The sequence below is a fragment of the Neolamprologus multifasciatus genome, chromosome 12 (assembly GCF_963576455.1).
Source record: "Neolamprologus multifasciatus chromosome 12, fNeoMul1.2, whole genome shotgun sequence".
In the NCBI taxonomy this organism is placed as follows: domain Eukaryota; kingdom Metazoa; phylum Chordata; class Actinopteri; order Cichliformes; family Cichlidae; genus Neolamprologus; species Neolamprologus multifasciatus.
In genome coordinates, this window is record NC_140450.1 from 37,067,943 (window position 1) to 37,085,769 (window position 17,827).

At 45.9% G+C, this 17,827-nt stretch overlaps 2 protein-coding genes and 1 long non-coding RNA gene across 5 annotated transcripts in view; all 3 read right to left on the reverse strand.

Moving 5' to 3' along the window:
- ccdc125 (coiled-coil domain containing 125) overlaps nucleotides 1–8,891 on the reverse strand; it is a 29,750-nt gene extending 20,859 nt beyond the window's left edge. Inside the window, exons 1-5 of one of the 3 annotated variants that reach the window (XM_085181548.1) lie at nucleotides 8,412–8,887; nucleotides 4,671–4,923; nucleotides 4,226–4,284; nucleotides 4,053–4,139; nucleotides 1,400–1,477 (exon numbers count right to left, since the gene is read on the reverse strand). In XM_085181548.1, coding sequence (XP_085037674.1) covers nucleotides 1,400–1,477; nucleotides 4,053–4,139; nucleotides 4,226–4,284; nucleotides 4,671–4,923 — 477 coding nt within the window. In that variant the 5' untranslated portion in view covers nucleotides 8,412–8,887. Of the gene's footprint in view, nucleotides 1–1,399; nucleotides 1,478–4,052; nucleotides 4,140–4,225; nucleotides 4,285–4,670; nucleotides 4,945–8,411 lie in introns of all 3 variants that reach the window. The other 2 variants (XM_085181547.1, XM_085181546.1) reach the window with 2 other exon arrangements.
- A 1,858-nt stretch (nucleotides 8,892–10,749) lies between these two features.
- Nucleotides 10,750–17,827, reverse strand: part of rad17 (RAD17 checkpoint clamp loader component) — a 23,639-nt gene continuing 16,561 nt past the window's right edge. The window contains exons 13-16 of the mRNA XM_085181542.1: nucleotides 15,659–15,787; nucleotides 13,025–13,145; nucleotides 12,066–12,123; nucleotides 10,750–11,183 (exon numbers count right to left, since the gene is read on the reverse strand). Of these exons, the coding sequence (XP_085037668.1) occupies nucleotides 10,997–11,183; nucleotides 12,066–12,123; nucleotides 13,025–13,145; nucleotides 15,659–15,787 (495 nt within the window). The 3' untranslated portion in view covers nucleotides 10,750–10,996. The remainder of the gene's footprint in view (nucleotides 11,184–12,065; nucleotides 12,124–13,024; nucleotides 13,146–15,658; nucleotides 15,788–17,827) is intronic.
- LOC146507493 (uncharacterized) overlaps nucleotides 16,319–17,827 on the reverse strand; it is a 2,529-nt gene continuing 1,020 nt past the window's right edge. Inside the window, exon 2 of the long non-coding RNA XR_014877392.1 lies at nucleotides 16,319–17,327. This is a non-coding gene — a long non-coding RNA (uncharacterized LOC146507493). The remainder of the gene's footprint in view (nucleotides 17,328–17,827) is intronic.

Consider the following 17,827-nt stretch of genomic DNA (forward strand, 5'->3'; position numbering starts at 1 on the left):
ACACAATATGCCACTTCTCCCATTCTGTATGATCAACACCTGAAACTTCAAGCAGAGTTTGATCTTTTGTCAACATCCAAGTTTGAAACTCAATTGCTTAAAACATAGAATGTTATTTTTGAAATGGGAGATAAGGCGGGTGAACTTCCTGTGCATCAGAGCTGCTGCCCTGTCAAGATTAAACCAAGGATAACTGTGGGACTCGCCAGTCTCTCTCAAACTGCTGTTGAAGCCCTGCCGGAGGTTTGAGATCTCACAGACTGGAGCCTCTGCCAACCTTCCCAGCGCACCCTCACTATACGTCTGTCCAGCATCCTCCCCACCCCCTGATCTAACTCCCCACCAGGATGTGATCAGTTGACAGCTCAGCCCCTCTCTTTACCCGAGTGTCCAGAACATATGGCCGCAGACCTGATCAACCTGCAGCCTGGATGTCCTGCTGCCACGTGCACTTATGGACACCCTTATGTTTGAACATGTTAAGGACAAACTTTGGTTTGCACATAAGTCCTGTAACAAAATGCTGCTCCCGTTCCTCCCAGTCACATCCCTCCAGGTCCCACTGTCATTGCCTGCATGAGCGTTGAAGTTTCCCAGTAGGACAACAGAGTCCCCAGTTGGGGCACCCTCAAGGACCCCGCCCAAGAAGGCCGGGTACTCTGAGCCGTCATTCGGCGCTTACTAGGGATGGGTACCGGTATCCGGTTCTGACATAAACGGTAGTAACCAGACCAGGACCAGACCCTCTCCAGGAGACTGGAGAGTGAGCCCAACTATATCTATCCAGTACCTCTCAACTTCACTAACTCAGACATCTTTCTCACCAGAAAGGTGACAGTCCATGTCTCAACCGCTGGTGTCTGTACCCAGGGATCAGTCTGCCAGGGCCTCCGCTCCTACCACCGCCCAACACACATTGCAGCTGACCCCTACGGCACCTCCTGCGGGTGGTGGGCCTACAGGAGGATAGGCTCATGCCCCTTTCTTGAGCTGTGCCCGGTCCGGGCCCCATGGGCTAAGGCCCGACCACCAGATGTTCGCCCGTGAGCAACCTCCCGGGGTTAGGTTTAGGGTCCCGGTAATGTTATACTAGGTGCTCCTTTGATCTCATAGGGGTCTTCTGAATCGCTCTATGACTGTTTCCTCACCCAGGACCAATTTGCCATGGGAGACCCTACAGGGGGCTACAGCCCCCCCTTGATAACATAACCTGTGGTCAGCATGTAACTGCAAATGGAAAAATATCTTTTTAAACAGGAACAGCTTAGTTAGTTCATGTTGAGCAGGAAAGAAGAGTTTTAGCACTAACAGATCGATTCCTTACAACCTTATCTGAGCTTCTTTTATATTTATGTACTTTTAATTGAGTTGCTCTTATATAAACCAGACATGACGTTACCTTCTCGAGGGCTTTGGCTTTCTCCTCAGTTTTCTGCAGCACACTTTTAGTGTGACTCGTAGCTTTGTCGAGAATGGCCTGTGAACAATAAACAATAGTTTTCATTCATCAACTGATTTCTGTGGGAGTTTCATGCAGTTTATAACTACAGAAACTAGTTTCAGTTTGACTAAAGGAAAATGTTTTTACACATGAAACACACGGGTCAGTCTCACATTAAATGCATGACGTGCACATACTCTTTAATCAGTGGTGTTCTCTGAGGGCACACAAGGCAGGCTCTGCTTGTACAATGACATTTAAAATAATTAAAGTAAAGTCAATCCTTCCCCTTTAATTTCAAACACACGAGCCATAAAGTTTCTCTAACTGCGTTTGGTTATTCTGGATAAATCTGTGGGCTTAAATAAGTGTTTATATTTGTTGAGACTCTCTCTTTTCCTATGACGGTACTAACTTCAATAATTACTTCCTCCAAACCATCAATGTGTGTATTAAAGGAACTGTGATGCACTGGTTTGAATTCTGTCTGATAGTTGTTGTATATTAATCGTGAGTCTTCACACAGGAATGGTAATCATCTTTGCAAACAGGTGACACACATGAGTTAAACTACCAACACGTCTTAAAGACATAAAGGCACCGATGTCCCAAGATTTCCTTCTTCTAAATCCAGACAAACTGGCAGATCAGACAAACCAAACTGTGCAGCGCCTGGACTGATTAAAGTAAGCCTATCACTCATAATAATGTCATGATTCATAGAACTGTATGAGATCAACAGGACTCCAAGAGCCTTCATCAAGAACTCAATAGGAATGTGACGAACAACACTTCAAGTAGCCATGAAGTTCAGGATTTAGCGAGGAGATGCTGTGTCCCCACTGCTGCTCTGCATAGCCTGAACCCCTCACTAAGATCACCAACAAGACTCCTCTACATGGATCAAGCAGTGTAGTGGACGAGACGTGGATTCACTGATCCACACCAGTACGATCTAAAGCAATGATATCGAATGTCACTCAGACTGGAGAAGTGCAGTCGGAAGTAGTCAGAACCAAGGGGGTTGTGATATTTGATATCTTGCAATTCCTCTGCTGAAGAAGACACTTCACAGCATCGACAGGCCAATGGATGGGGGAGTGTACTGTAAAAGTTTGGACGAGAACCTCCTTCCCAAGCCTGAACACTATAGATCAGTCAAGGATGGATCATCTAGCACGATAATGACCTAAAACATATTGCCAAGGCAACAACAGAATGGCTACAGAAGAAGCATATTAAGGTCATGGAGTGATCGACAGACCTCAATGCTACAGAACAACCTATGAAGGAAGCTGAAGCTTCAAGTTGCCACCCAGTAGCCAAGAAAAGGATTCAGAGAGTTTCTGTAACGTGGGCCAGAATCCTTCTAACATATGTGCAAACCTGGAGACCAACAAGAAATGTCTTAATGCTGTTCTTGACAACAGGGTTTCTCCCCAAACACTAGGGCTGCCACGATTACGTCGACTATCGAAATCGTCGACGACTAATTTAATAGTCGACGCGTCGTTTGAAGCTTTGTAAGATCCCAACAGACGCAGGAATAAGTAGTAGGATTTAAGAGTGTAATAACGGACTGAAACAGAAGATGGCAGCACTGCATGTACAAGGATGCCAGCTGCCGTTAAACCCCGAAGAAGAAGAAGCTGTGTCCCAGAATTCATAGCGCAGCCCAGCTCAGTTTCCAACAATGGCGGCAGCTAGTTAGTTTTAATATTACTCTTATTATTCTTTCTGGGTCACAAAATAAACGTTTAACATATTTTCAGGCGAGAATGTAGCTGTGTAAACCTCAAATATCTGCTCAGTTTATCAAGACACCACATATTTTCAAAAGCGCTCCGACGTTTTCGGAGACGTCTGTTAGCCACTAGCTCGATAGCTAGCCGGGGGCTAGGCTCACTAGAGCCGTGAGAACACCGGACTCCCGGCTAATCGTTTTCAAACCCACCGCCGTCTTTCGCTGCTCAGGTTAAACATGATATATAAGTCACTTAGATAACTTAAAATGTTATTGTTTGGCTTTTTTTTTCAGTATTTTATTTGTTCCTGAGTAAATCGGTTTGGCTGAGATTAAAGTTATAGTTTTTACACAGCTGAATAAACGTCAAGCAGACAGCTGATTATCAGAAGTGTGAGATGCTCGAGAATTTACTCCGGTGTCCTGTTATATTTTAGATAGCAAGGAGTTTATTAAACTTCACCAAAACAATCTGCAAATTTCATTAAAGTTTAATAAACTATCATCTTGTCTTTATTTTTAGTTAGCACAGACCTTAAACACTTAAAGCTGTAAGCTAATGATAGTTATATAAGAGCAGATGCTGCTGGTGCAATAAGCTGTACGTTTGATGATCTGATTAGTCGACTAATCGCAAAAATAATCGGTGACTCGTCAACTATCAAAATAATCGTTTGTGGCAGCTCTACCAAACACTAAGTCATGTTCTCCTTTAGAATCAAACTTTTATTTCATTCCATTTTCTTTTTATAATTTATATTAAAACTTAGTTCAATCTGGCATAATGTCTTGCCAAAAGTCCTAAAAGTAAATATTGTTAATAGAGAAGTTAACCTAGCTACTACAAGCTGTAATGTGCTGCTCTACCTTGCCTTGCAGAATCTTCAGAGCTTCATATTTTCCTTCAAAGTAACGGTGTGCTACATCAAGCTCACAGCATAGGACATCTATCATCTGCCAACAAAGAAGCAGCACTCGTTAGTTTCCAGGCTACAATCAAGTTGACAACATTAGTTACGTTAGCTATACTTTTGTCCTACCTTAGTTGCTTCCTGTAGTCTTTCCTTGAGTTCGTCTTTAGACAGGTCAACGAGTGAGCCTATACAATCACAGAGGACTCTTTTATCAAGACAACATCGTCAGTGTAGTCAAAGATGTTCAAACTGAGCAGAGGCTGCAGAACCCAAACTAGCTAGCGTAGCTGTAACTAGTGTCGTATTATAACATTTGAAACACTAAAATATTTCTAAAGAGCCAGAGATGTGAGTCATGGATGTTTCACTGCTAAGTTAAGACAGAATGAGCAGAGTTCAGATGTTCTTTGAAGACATTTCATTGCTGATGCAAAAAGCTTCTTCACGTCCAACTGAAGAAATCCAAGGCCTTTAAATTGTTAGCCAGTTATAATTAAAATGGTGAAATGTGCTGATATGGTGTATATTCTTTGGTGTCTTCTGTACAACAGTAAGAAACACACATTATTACCAGAGTACGACAGCTCCCGCTGGGCTCTCTGCTGTGTCTCTGCAGTTTGTATTGTAGGAGTCCAGACGACCTCTCCTGCTCGACTGCTGCACTGCAGCGGGTCTGCTCTGAGCAGCCGGCTCTCCGAGCGACCGCTCACTCTTTCACTCTTCATCCTCGTGGAGCTGAGTGCTGTCGTGACTCCTAACCCATCACCCAGGTCCCCATCCACCATATCATCGTTCAGGCTGCAGTCCTCACTGAGCTCCTCCATCTGAAAAAGGTCCCAGCTAAACTGGTCACAGGCCACATACTGGTTTCATCACAGCTGGTAAACACATTTAAATACTGCGTGTAGACAAGTAGCCAGTCCGTAGATATTCCTGCGTACAAGTCTGAGCACAGAAGTCTGGATGGGATTTTATGATTTTTGCCTGAATGTGCAGAAATTTTTATTTGCATTTTTCTTGTTTCATTGTAAATGAGGTGCATGTAGTCATTATAATAGAACATTAAAATGCACGACACTGTTGATAAGAAGCTCCAGGAACATGAAATACAGCCTCGTCTTCTGTTCAGTGTGGATGAGTATCACACGCAGAGTTGTTACAAAGTAACACACTGCACTTGTTACAGTAAAGGCTGTAGCTACAGCTGAAAGTAACATGTTCACAGCAGGTTCACTCTGGGACAGACGTGGAAGCAGGAGCCACTTTCTGCCTGTAACATCGGTCACTATGACTGGTTTGGCAGTGGGTCAGTGATGGCCTGGGGATACGTCCACGGGACACAGACCTCTGCAGGCTAGCCACTAGCACCCTGACTGTCATTGGGGATGAACTCCTTGGACCTGCTGTCCAATGTGCACTGATGAAGTGGGTCGAGGGTTCCTCTTGGTGCACGACGATGGTCAACCTCAAGTATCCAGGCAGTTCCTAGAGCAGGGGTGTCCAACTCCAGGCCTGGAGGGCCGGTGTCCTGATCTCACTCTGGGTCAACACACCTGAATCACATGATGAGTTCATTACCAGGCCTCTGGAGAACTTCAGGACATGTTGAGGAGGTCATTTAGCCGTTTAATCAGCTGTGTTGGATCAAGGACGCATCTAAAACCTGCAGGACACGGCCCTCGAGGCCTGGAGTTGGACACCAATGTCCTAGAGGATCAAGGAATTGAACCCATTGACTGGCCTCTGTGGTTGCCAGACCTAAATCCAACAGAACACCTCGGGGACTTTATGTTTCAGTTTATCCACCAGGCCGCAGACTGTTCAGGAGCTGGGTGATGCCTCGGTCCAGATCTGGGAGCAGAGCCCCAGGACACCATCCATCATGTCATTAAGAGCACGCCTGGACCGTATCAGCCATGCATACAAGCACATGAGTGAGATCAAGACCCATCGAGATCTGATGTGTTTCAACATGTTGCTTTATTTTTTAAGTGTATAGTAGAGTAGGGCTGTGCGATATCACCAAAATCTCATATCCTGATATAATTCATCTATCGTCCGATAACGATATAAATCACAAAAATGTAACATTTCCTGTAAGTTCTGTGAATCTCGGGCAGCTCGACTTGCGTGAAGTGTTTCCAGCTGTGCGTCATGTAGCTGGAGTCGAGTGTTTTAACGATGCATGAAACGATACATTTTTAGACATAAGTTGTAACGGCGCCGTTTTCTTTGTGAGTGTTTATTACACGGCGTGCTGCGGGGAAAAGCCTGTTCTAACAGAGGGCGATCGTGGCTCAAGAGTTGGGAGTTCGCCTTGTAACCGGAAGGTTGCCGGTTCGAGCCCCGGCTTGGACAGTCTCGGTCGTTGTGTCCTTGGGCAAGACACTTCACCCGTTGCCTACTGGAGGTGGTCAGAGGGCCCGGTGGCGCCAGTGTCCGGCAGCCTCGCCTCTGTCAGTGCGCCCCAGGGTGGCTGTGGCTACAATGTAGCTGCATCACCAGTGTGTGAATGTGTGCGTGAATGGGTGGATGACTGGATATGTAAAGCGCTTTGGGGTCCTTAGGGACTAGTAAAGCGCTATATAAATACAGGCCATTTACCATTTATAACATTTGAGTCTAAGCTTTATTTTTTAGCACCTGGCGTCTTTTTTACTTCTCATCCGTAAATAATCTGCATCTTTCACGTGATTCAGTTTATTTTGAAAAGTCTCAACAGGATCTTGAGCTTTATTGTGAAAGGTTTATGTGGAACATAAACAAGCGGACACGCGATGGTGTTACCGTCGTTGTTGCCAACAACAACGCATAAAAACAGGCGCTTGTCTGTCTGTAGTGTGGTTATATTAAATATAAGAGAAAGAGAGAACTTTAAGAAATTAATAATAACTACAGTGACATCAAAACATGAAAAATATTGCTGTAAACAGTTTATTTTGCGACACCACGAAACAAACGATAGCATAAAATGAAACGATAGACGGTTTTATATCGTTATATTGAACAGCACTATAGTAGATAGTTATAGTTGTGCCGATGATGAAGTTCTTTTTCAAAGTCTCTGTTCAACATACAGCACAGAGTCAAACAAAAGTCCATCAGAAACAAATGCTGCCACCTGAATGTGAACATCAAACACATGCAGACAGAAAACGTGACCCTGCAGTGTCAGCGTGGATGAAGAAAGCAACAGTTAGGATTTATCAGAAATGATTTTTTGCTCTCTCTGGATACATTTATAGCTTAAAATGGAAACTGCAGTGCAAGTGAACAGACAGGGACACGTGCACGGCTGCTGCGTGTGCTGCTAACACCACCCTGCACAGCAGGCTTCTTCAAAATGAAACGATCCACTCCCTCTCATTATAAATGGAAACAGGTGGAAACTGTCTCCACCTTCAGGTTTCTCGGGCACCTACGTCGCCACCGACCTCACAGCAGTTGCACTTCCTCCGTGTCCTGAGGAAGAAAAACTTGGACCAGGAGCTGCTGCTGGCCCTCCACCCCTCCTCAGTGGAGAGCGTGCTCTCCTCCTGCCTGGTGTTGGTACACAGCGGCTGCGCAGAGGCTCATTAACACTGACCAAAATCAATGGCTGCCCTCTGCTACCACGTGAGGTCATCATCAGCTCCTCCTGTCTCAGGAAAACTAGGGCTGTTACAGGTGACCCCTCACACCACCACCTGTTTGACCCCCTGCCCTCCAGACGCACCTCAGGTCAATCAGGGGCCACGCCTCCAAACGACCTTATACAGGACGACTCCTGAACAGTTTTTACTCTCCAGCCACACTGGACTCAGAAACCACGACTTGACTGTTTTTAATGTTAACACACAGTCTTATTCTCCAAAAGTTGATTCTGTTCATAGTAGAATCAACTTTCTGAGATTTACTTTCCTGGATGATTGAGAATGCATCAAGACACAGTCTTTATTATTTATTTATTTATTTATTTATTATGTGCATCAATGCTACTTTCTAATTATTACCTTTGCATACATTTATATTCCTTTGTTGTATTTATGCACGAGTCTGTATCTCATCTTTTTCGTTGCTCATCTTGAAATCACGTTGGCCAGCTCGCCGCTTTTATTTTGAAATCACTTCTCTTGCTACAGCACGCGGGGGCTAGCTTGACTACATTACTTTAAGTGGAGGCTAACAAAACTATCACACAGCAGAGACTAAACACACAAAGCAAAAGAATACAAGTGATTATTAGACGACATGTGACAGAAACGACGTTAAAGATATGAAGTGTTTTTAAAATGCCAACATTTATGCGGTTTTCTGAAGGACTTCCTCTTACCTGCGAACCTGAGACAAAGGTAGCTTTTGAGTTCCGACCCGGATGAAGATCCGTTTTAATGAAACTATAGTTTCAGAGTGAAACCTGCTAAGTTAGAGCGGAGACGGAAAAAAGACAGTAAAAATACACATTAAAAAGTCCAAAAACAGCTTTTCGCGCAGAAGCGACCAACCCCGTCTGAAACCTCGAGCAGAGTGCACGCGCCGACACGGAACGACTTCCGGTGTGTCCGATTGACTGGTTTTTATATTAACTGGTTATGTTTGTTTACATATTCCAGTCTTCTTTCATCGTTTTTAAAGAGCAGTCACATGATTGAATACCTCAGCACAGAAATAAAAGCTGCACTCTCCAGTTCATCGTTATTGGGAAGTTTATTAACCAGCATCATGCATTGTTTATTATAAGTCTACACACTCAACCTTAAAAACACCTCTGAATATAATATGATCCATTTACAGAAGAACATGTATATGAAGAAATATTCCTGGGTAGATTATCTACAGTTATCCCCCCTTGTCAGGTAAGCTTCTCTTCCACGTTAAAGAAGTCTATAACAATATCTGAAACCATGTTTTTACTGCACTATCAACAGAGTCTGACGCTCAGCCGTCTGACACACTCAACAGTAAAAACTGTCTTTTAATAACAACTTCTTTCTTTATGCAGCAACGTGTTGCAGCAACGTGTTGAGGTTTCTCTACCCTGATGTAGAATCAGCATAAAGAAAGTTGTTATTAAAAGACAGTTTTTACTGTTGAGTGCGTCAGACGGCTGAGCGTCAGACTCTGTTGATAGTGCAGTAAAAACATGGTTTCAGATATTGTTATAGACTTCTTTAACGTGGAAGAGAAGCTTACCTGACAAGGGGGGTTTGTCTCTGTAGATAATCCTCTACAATGACGGGCATAACAACATCAGTTAAGAGTAAACTGTACTCGGAGACGCGAGGACCAAACTAACATCCCGGTTAGTTGTTTCCCTGTAAATGGTGCTGATAGTGTTTTTCTACTAGAACACGTCTCACTCACCAGTTCAAATATGAGCACCTTTTCTAACATTGTCACACATTCAGTCCCATTAATGCACCAGAGAGCAATTTGGGGTTATTATCTTGGAGACTGGAGTAGCCGAGGATCAAACCACCGGCCTGGTCGGTGACCTGACCCAGCTCCTTGTGCTGAACTTACCAACAATCATCATTAGTTCTGAACAGGTCACGTTTGCAAATGAAGTTTAATGAACAACCACCAGCATTTGTAAAAAAAAAAAAAAGATACAGAAAAAAGTTTTATTTAAAACAAAAACTTCTTCAATATATTAAAGTCTGTGGTTGCAGCTGACGTTTCCTGTGATGAATCAGCCAGTAAACTCCAATGACGACCTGGCTCCGCTTCCTCTCATTGTACAGAAACAAAGCCTAAGTTTCCCGTGTGTGGCGCTGTTAGGTCATCCATGTTTTCACCTTTTTCCAAGACTTTCCATGGCCCAATCCAGTGGGCCCTCAGTGTGGGGAAGTATCCCTGTGTGGAACTGAGCTCCCAGCCCAGTGTTCAATCAGTGCTGCTGGTTTCAGTCATTGTACACATCCTGTTTCTAAGGTTGGAAACCTGCAGTCAGCTGAGACTGAAGAAGTCAGCTGATGATGATGAAGTGTTTCTCCCATTGAAACGTCCACATGAACAGAATCAACCTTACCTGGATGATTGAGCATCAAGACGTCTCCTAGTTCTGTCCAACACAACCTGAATAAATCAGAGTGCAGCACTTCGGTCATTTCTCTACAACAAATATACCAACAGGTAATCAGACGTAGCCCTCAGCACTGGATCCTTCAGCCTGCGATGAGCATGACATGAAACTACATCGATGTAAAGGCTAACGTGATGCTAACAGCACCGTGTGACTGACAGTGGTCTCAGGTGAAACAGGTTCTGCTGACAGGTGTGTAGGAGGATCACAGACGTTTGTGATGCTGCACATGATACTGTTTCTGTAATGGTCCACATTTGCTTTCAACGCTATCACACTTGTTTCATTCACGCAGTCGACTTTATGACGCAGTAGTTCAGTGTGTTGGTCCAGCTGTAGACGATGAGTCACCATCAGCAGATGGAGCATGTTGCAGAGCGTCACTAGAAACTGAGTAAATATTGAAAGAAGGTGTGTGTGTCCAACAATAAGACGACATTCATTTCTTACATTTATTCATACACTTGATCCTTGACTAAACACAGACTGTAACGGGGAACAGTCATTGATCCTGAACAGTCACTCAGCAAAACCAATAAATAATAAGTTTAACTGACAGAACCAAATAATTTAGCTTCACTTTGAGAGATTTTTAGATTATTGTAAAGATGGATGATCCTCAGGATTATCAGCCTGTGTAAAACTACAGGATGACATGCAGGCTCTGTGGGACAATGATGATACCCCAGAGGCAGAAACACTCATCTGTGGGAGGAGCTGGGTCTGCTGGGAGTCACGCTGGGGGCCACCGTGGGTTTGTGACTGTGAAAAGTACCAACTTTAACAACTTAACAACTTCCTCTAGAACACACAAACGTATCAGTACAGAGGGCTCAGTCACTGATGTATTCCTCTATGGTCAGGTCTTCGTCCTCTAGGAGGACTTGATTTAAGGTGGGCTGGGGTTGGCTAGCTGGCAGACCCTCCTCAGCACCACCTGCCTCTTTCACCTCCTCCTCCACCTCACTGTCCATTTCCAGCTCGCCTGAGTCTTTGTCTGTCAGAGCCTCTGGTTTTAATCTGGACACACAAGAGCAAACCAAAGGTCAGAGGTCAAAGATCAGGTTAAAACGTAAGGTCACTGACACGGGACCCCACTATGATGTGTTACAGCAGCGGTCCCCAACCCCCGGGCCTCGGACCGGTCCGTGAGTCGTTTGGTACCGGGCCGCGAGAGTTGAGGCTCAGGTGTGAAATGTATAGTTTTCAGGGTTTTTATCGGTTTTCAGCGTTATTTTGTTATCGTTTTTATCGTTTACTCGGTTTTCCTGGGTCTTTTCACATGTGTTATGAATAAATCTTCCTTTTTTCAGTACCGGTACTAGTTTTATTTTGTTGTATTTATCCGCGACACCTTAAAGGCCGGTCCATGAAAATATTGTCGGGCATAAACCGGTCCATGGCGCAAAAAAGGCTGGAGACCGCTGGGTTACAGTATCCACAGCAACAGCCAACAGGAGCACAACTAGAACTTTAAAGAGACAAAAGAAGAAAACTCTTAAAACATTTGTAACAATAGCAAATATGAACACTGCAGTAGCTGTAGAAGAACTAACACAAAGTTCTGCTAGCATTGTTACTGTTTTGTCAGAATACTTTTACTTTGTTAAAACAACAGAAACATTTGTTCGTCGGTCTGATCACAGTTACCTCAGCCTGCTGTAGCCACACAAACAGAGCTGATAAAACAAGCGCACCACATCCAACCTACAGACACGTTCCAGGAAACTAAAGAAAGATCAGCAACAAAGACCAAACAGTCGCCGAGGAATAAACAGCTGGTGAAAGAAAACAGTCATCCAACCCTCAGTCTAATTACTGCTGCTCTACCTGCTCCCCTACACCTGTGTAGTGACAATAAAGACTGTTCTGTGCTATTTGACAGTAAACAGAGTGTGGTACCTGCTGGAGAATCTCCTCAGTGACATCTGCCCCACATCCTGGATAAATGTTATTTGGTCTGTAGGAACAGAGCAGCACAGACATGAGTCCACAGCTGTGCTCATTAACATCATTAACATCATGTCAGGTATGTGAGTGACACCTAAATTCACTGCAACAACTACGATTGACTCAACATGTGATTCTCACAGTAACGATGCTCGGCTCTGAGCTGTACTGTCTGTGTCACTGTGAGAACATCAGCAATCATTTTCACACGAGTCACAAAAACAATTAAATAAATCACACTGAGTTATGGATCCGGTGACGTGATGTATTAAAGGTGCTCAGCAAACCAGCCCAGCAGTGAGCCTGACGAGCTCACAGCTCACAGTGACAGGTGGGAACAACAAACCTGCTCTTTAACTACAACCAGCCCAGCTGAGCATCACTGCTGCACCTCTGTGACTGAGCAGTGACATGGATGCAATGGAGGGCTTTAAGCAGCTGGTTAAAAAGATCGAACAACATCCCAGGAAGGATGTTTGTTCAGTGTCAGCGTGCTCAGGTAACTGAAATTCCTTCAGGTATTGTTAAACTGTTCTACTGAAAGTTTCCAGTGAAAGCAGGACCCTGGCTTGAGTAACGCTGTGTCGCTGCTACACTGCAGTGCATCTGGAAAATGCTGACAGCGCTTCATGTGTTGCACATTTTCTCCTGTTCCAGCCTTATTCCATCATTCTGCACGTATGAGAAAGGGAAACTGGTGAGTGCTTTGAGTGAATTTAATCCATTTTAAAAGTGGAACCACTGGAGCGCTGTCAGTACTGTTTGGATCCTCCGAATGATGCTGCAGAGTCACACTTCTGTGACATCAGTGACAACAGCTCATTTTGTTGGCACAAACATCTGTCTGCAAACTCCCCTCCTTACTAAAACAGGTTTTCCCTGAAAGCCCCCCCGTGTGCCCGTGTACTTACCTTGGTTCCTCATAGGGCTGGTGAGTTTGGCCAAGTATGGAAGCAGCTCCGTCTGCAGGCTGACCGGAGTCAGGCAAAAGCTCCGGAACAAGGACTGGGCAGCCACACAGTTCTCCCAGTGCTGCCGGGGACAGAGTTAGCACACCATCACTGCTCACTATGTGCAGCTTGGAATGATTCGCATCAAACTGCATCGCCTGAAAAATACACTCTTATTGTACAGGAGCAATGATCCAAATAAGAAACATCACTATGATGCTGCAAACTTCACAGGCTGAGAGGCTGTTTCAGAGAGTGTTTGGTGAAACTGTCCAACTGAAAGTGTACGTGGACCGACAGATCTGAAGGACAAATTCTGCTCAGCTGATGGCAGCGAGCTTTGGGAAGAGCTGGGCTCCATCACGCCTCCACCTCACTGGAGCAGCCACAGAGGGCTTTCAGCACCGTCGACGCGAGGTGGCTGAATTTGTTCTTGAAAAAGGAAACGTGTGACATCTCTGATGAGTGCATTCAGGCGCCGGCCCTTTTGGCACCACCGTTGCCACGGCAGCGTGAAGAGAAGAAGAAAGAGGGAGACGCCGTGCAGCTGTGCCTTCACAGACCCAGGCCGTGCCCACACCTCCACCCACTCGCTGCATGTCTGTCCAGGTCACTGGGCACCAGCAGCATGCTGACACTTAAAATCCCCTGCAGACAGCTCCACAGGATCACAGCATCCAAACCCACTGGCCTAGAAAACACATCCCACCTACTGACACTCAGGGTCCCCCAGTCACAGACAGCTGGTCCCCCAGAGGAAGAGGACGGCCGAGCATCTCCCACAAGAGAAGCGCGTCAGCCGTGTCCAGCCACATGACACCTGGTCAAACGTGTGGCGCCCATGCATGCAACACCCGGTTCTGCCACAAGAGGGAGCCAAACACCTACTGTGGCATTGGATCATCTCTCAACAAGAACACAGAGACAGTAGGATCATGTTGCACTACTGTGGGTTGGGAGGACCCCCCCCCCCCCCCCCCCTACAATCTGCAATCACCCCTCCATTAATTTAACATAGTGGTTTTCTCCCTTTCTAGAAGAGAGCTGGAAGAAATTCTGCAGCAACAAATATCCTGCTTGTTATCAAAGAGAGCGATACAGGAAACGACCCGAGAGCAGACCAACGCAGCTCGTGTTCAGCACCTCAGGTCATGAAGAGAGCACACCAGGGTGAGGATCACCTGATGGCTCTGCATCGGACAATGAACTACAAAGAGTGTCCTGCAGCTACAGACCATCTCCTTCATAGCCAGCTCTCTAAATGTCTCCCACTCACAGGACACCTGCACATACTGGGCTTAACAGCATCTTCACTGGCAGTCGTCCCACTAGGCTACTGCAGCAACAGCTGCCATCAAGCCTTTAAGATAAGTCCCAGTGAGTCTTTCACACCGAGGTGGAGACGTTTAGGCCAACTGTTCTTTACAGTTTGGATTCAGCCACATTGGAGGGTTGTTCAGCCTGAGCAGCCTGTTTAGGTTCATGTTGATGGGTTTGGGCCTTTTTAAACACTGAAGGTGCTGGAGAGTCTTCATCAGTCTTCAGAGGTGAACCTGCTGGTTTGTTTCTGACGTTCTCGTTCAGGTTCCTGGTACAGAGCAGATTTCCTGTTTCATTAATCAGCCATGCAAAGCACACCACCACCATGTCTGACTGGTGTGGTGATGTTAGTGCTGCACCAGCTGGGACTCAAACCTGTCAAAATAAACTGAACTCTTCAGTTCACAGAAGATTTTTCCAGACGTTTCGTTGTCACCGTGGTCTTTGGACAAATAGTTTCCCACAGAGGGCCAGATATGGTTTATTGTTCCCCTTCCTACCAACAGCTGAGCTGCAGTGATGGCTGACATGTTACTCTGGTGCAGCCATCGATGGACCACTTCTAAACCCAGGACACTAACCAATGGTTTTTAAACTCAGTGCCAAGAAGTTCTACACAAACGTTTGTTATGTTCCTGATGTCACACATGTGATCATCAGAGGACTAAACAAAAACAGGGTCTGTCCTGCTGTTCAGACTAAAATATCCCCCATGCTTCAGTTAGAAGGTTCTCCTCCTGCTCGGATCCACTTTCATCAAAATGTTTACATTTGTTAGTTTGGAGAGACGAGCTATTGAAAGTGTGGCTCTATGAATTGTGGGTAAGATTATGGCTGCAAATTATGGGCTCAGCAGCTGAAGGATGAGCTCTATCATTCCTCCTTCTGTAAGTGCCAACACACTCAGTGTGATCTGTGACTGAAGCTGACGAGGAAGCACGAAACACTGTCCTGGTCAACTTTGAATGGTGAAAACATGTAGAAGCATTTAGAGTCGCGTCATGAACCTCCATGAAAACACTGTCAGAGTTTACTGACACAAGCTGAAGTTTAAATAGTACAAAAGTTAAAGAGAAACGTCACAAAAAGAAGCTGATGAGTGAAGTCTGGAGGTAGATGTTGAACTCGTTACTGATCACTACAGAACACACTTCATGAACACAGTCCAGTGTAAATTCATGCTACTCATTGGAAATGTCACAGATAATAAAGTAACACTAAATGTTTAACAGCTGAGCTCCACTGATGCTGTGACCTCTGACCTCAGTCACTCACCTTCCTGTTGACGAGCAGCCAGCTGGGTTTGTGCAGGGCTCTGAAGCCAACCGACGCCAGCTGAGAGTTGGAGTGAAGGAGGCCTCTCGTGGCCACTGACGACCCATAATCCCCCAAAACGCTGCGATTCTGGAAGCAGCACAGACAGCCCTTCATACAGGAGACACAGACACACCAACACACACAGCAGTACAGGTCGCTGACAGCTCTGCTGTAGCAGCAGAACAGTTTCCACTCTTGGACCTGAGAGCAGGTGTAATCCGTCGCACTGAGGGTCAGAGCAGATTGTGACCTCGCCTGCTGGTTGTGTGCTTTTCACCATCACCATCATCCTCTTGGTGTTTTAAAACAACACGTGAGAACCAAAGGAGGAACCTGAGGTGTTTGCTCCTCGGCATGTTCATCTTTCTGCAGTAAATTACTTCTAACTTTGTGTTGTATTTAACACAGTTTAACCAGCTGAGGCTTCTTCACAGCCTTCATCTTCAAAGGATAATAATTAAAAAAAAAATAAAAATAAAAATACACATGACATATAATGTGATTGCAAGGAGGTATTTCGGTAGTCTATAAATTACTAGATAGTGGAAAAGGGGTGGGATTAAATAAGCTCATGCTTCTTCCTGCTCCTTTTTGAACATAAAAGATATTTGTAGTTGTGGTTGCTCGTTTTCTTTTTGTTTTGCTTTGTTTATTTGTCTCTTTTAATTCTATGTTGTTGTACTTTTTTAACATGTTCAAAATAAAGATTCAATCAATCAATCAATCTTTCTGCAGTCAGAGTCGCACTCGTTCAGGTTGTGTGCTTGTCGTCATAGCAACGTGTCCAAGCATCCTGCAGTGGAATTAATATGGAAGACGAGCGCTACCAAAAAGGTGGACATTGAATCACACCTGCTGCTCAGTCTGTGGGTTTTGTCGCACTCGGGGGGGAAATTAAAACTCGGGCAGTTCTCATGACTGACGCTACTGACCCGGGGACTCTGTGACCCCCCATTGAAGAGCCGTAGGCTGGATCTCTTAAGATCTCACTGTTGAGTTTGTAAGGCCATGTTACTCCTACATTTCTATCTTGTTCAAAGAGAAGATATAAAACAAAGCTAATCGACCTTAGTGTTCTCCTTTTTAAACAGAATCGAAAATGGAATCGTGAAAATTGTATCGATACCCATCCCTACTCATAACGATGGCGGCGAGCGCTACTGGGCGATAGCCAATGAGGCCGCTCACATTGGGTTTCTTGGGGATGATGGTGGTCCAACAAACGAGGGGACTAAAGACAAAAGCAGCGACATGTCTGTGCAGGCAGCTGCCAGTTCACGAGTGCTTTGAAAGCACGAGGTCATCTGGCCCGGAGCGTCCTGATTTGCTGAAGGCTGGTCAGGATGTTCTGGCTGAGCGATGTGACGTCTACATGCTGGGAGAACTTTGACAGAACGTTCTTTAGTTTGGCTTTGTTGAAGTCGCCCGTCACAGTGGAAGCCCCTTTAGGGTGTAGTGCTTCCTGCTGGTCGATGACATCATACAGCTCATCACGTGGCAGCGTTGCGTCGGCGTGGGAGGGAATATAAACAGCAGAACACAGCTGTAAACTCTCTGATCAAGTGTCCACGATCAAACCGTCGCTCGGTGAGTGTGCACACGCCCCCTCCACCCAGCGCCCCGACACCTTCCTCTCCTCGCAGTGAGTGTGAACACGCCCCCTCCACCCAGCGTCCCGACACCTTCCTCTCCTCGCAGTGAGTGTGCACACGCCCCCTCCACCCAGCGTCCCGACACCTTCCTCTCCTCGCAGTGAGTGTGCACACGCCCCCTCCACCCAGCGTCCCGACACCTTCCTCTCCTCGCAGTGAGTGTGCACACGCCCCCTCCACCCAGCGCCCCGACACCTTCCTCTCCTCGCAGTGAGTGTGCACACGCCCCCTCCACCCAGCGTCCCGACACCTTCCTCTCCTCGCAGTGAGTATGCACACGCCCCCTCCACCCAGCGTCCCGACACCTTCCTCTCCTCGCAGTGAGTGTGCACACGCCCCCTCCACCCAGCGTCCCGACACCTTCCTCTCCTCGCAGTGAGTATGCACACGCCCCCTCCACCCAGCGTCCCGACACCTTCCTCTCCTCGCAGTGAGTGTGCACACGCCCCCTCCACCCAGCGTCCCGACACCTTCC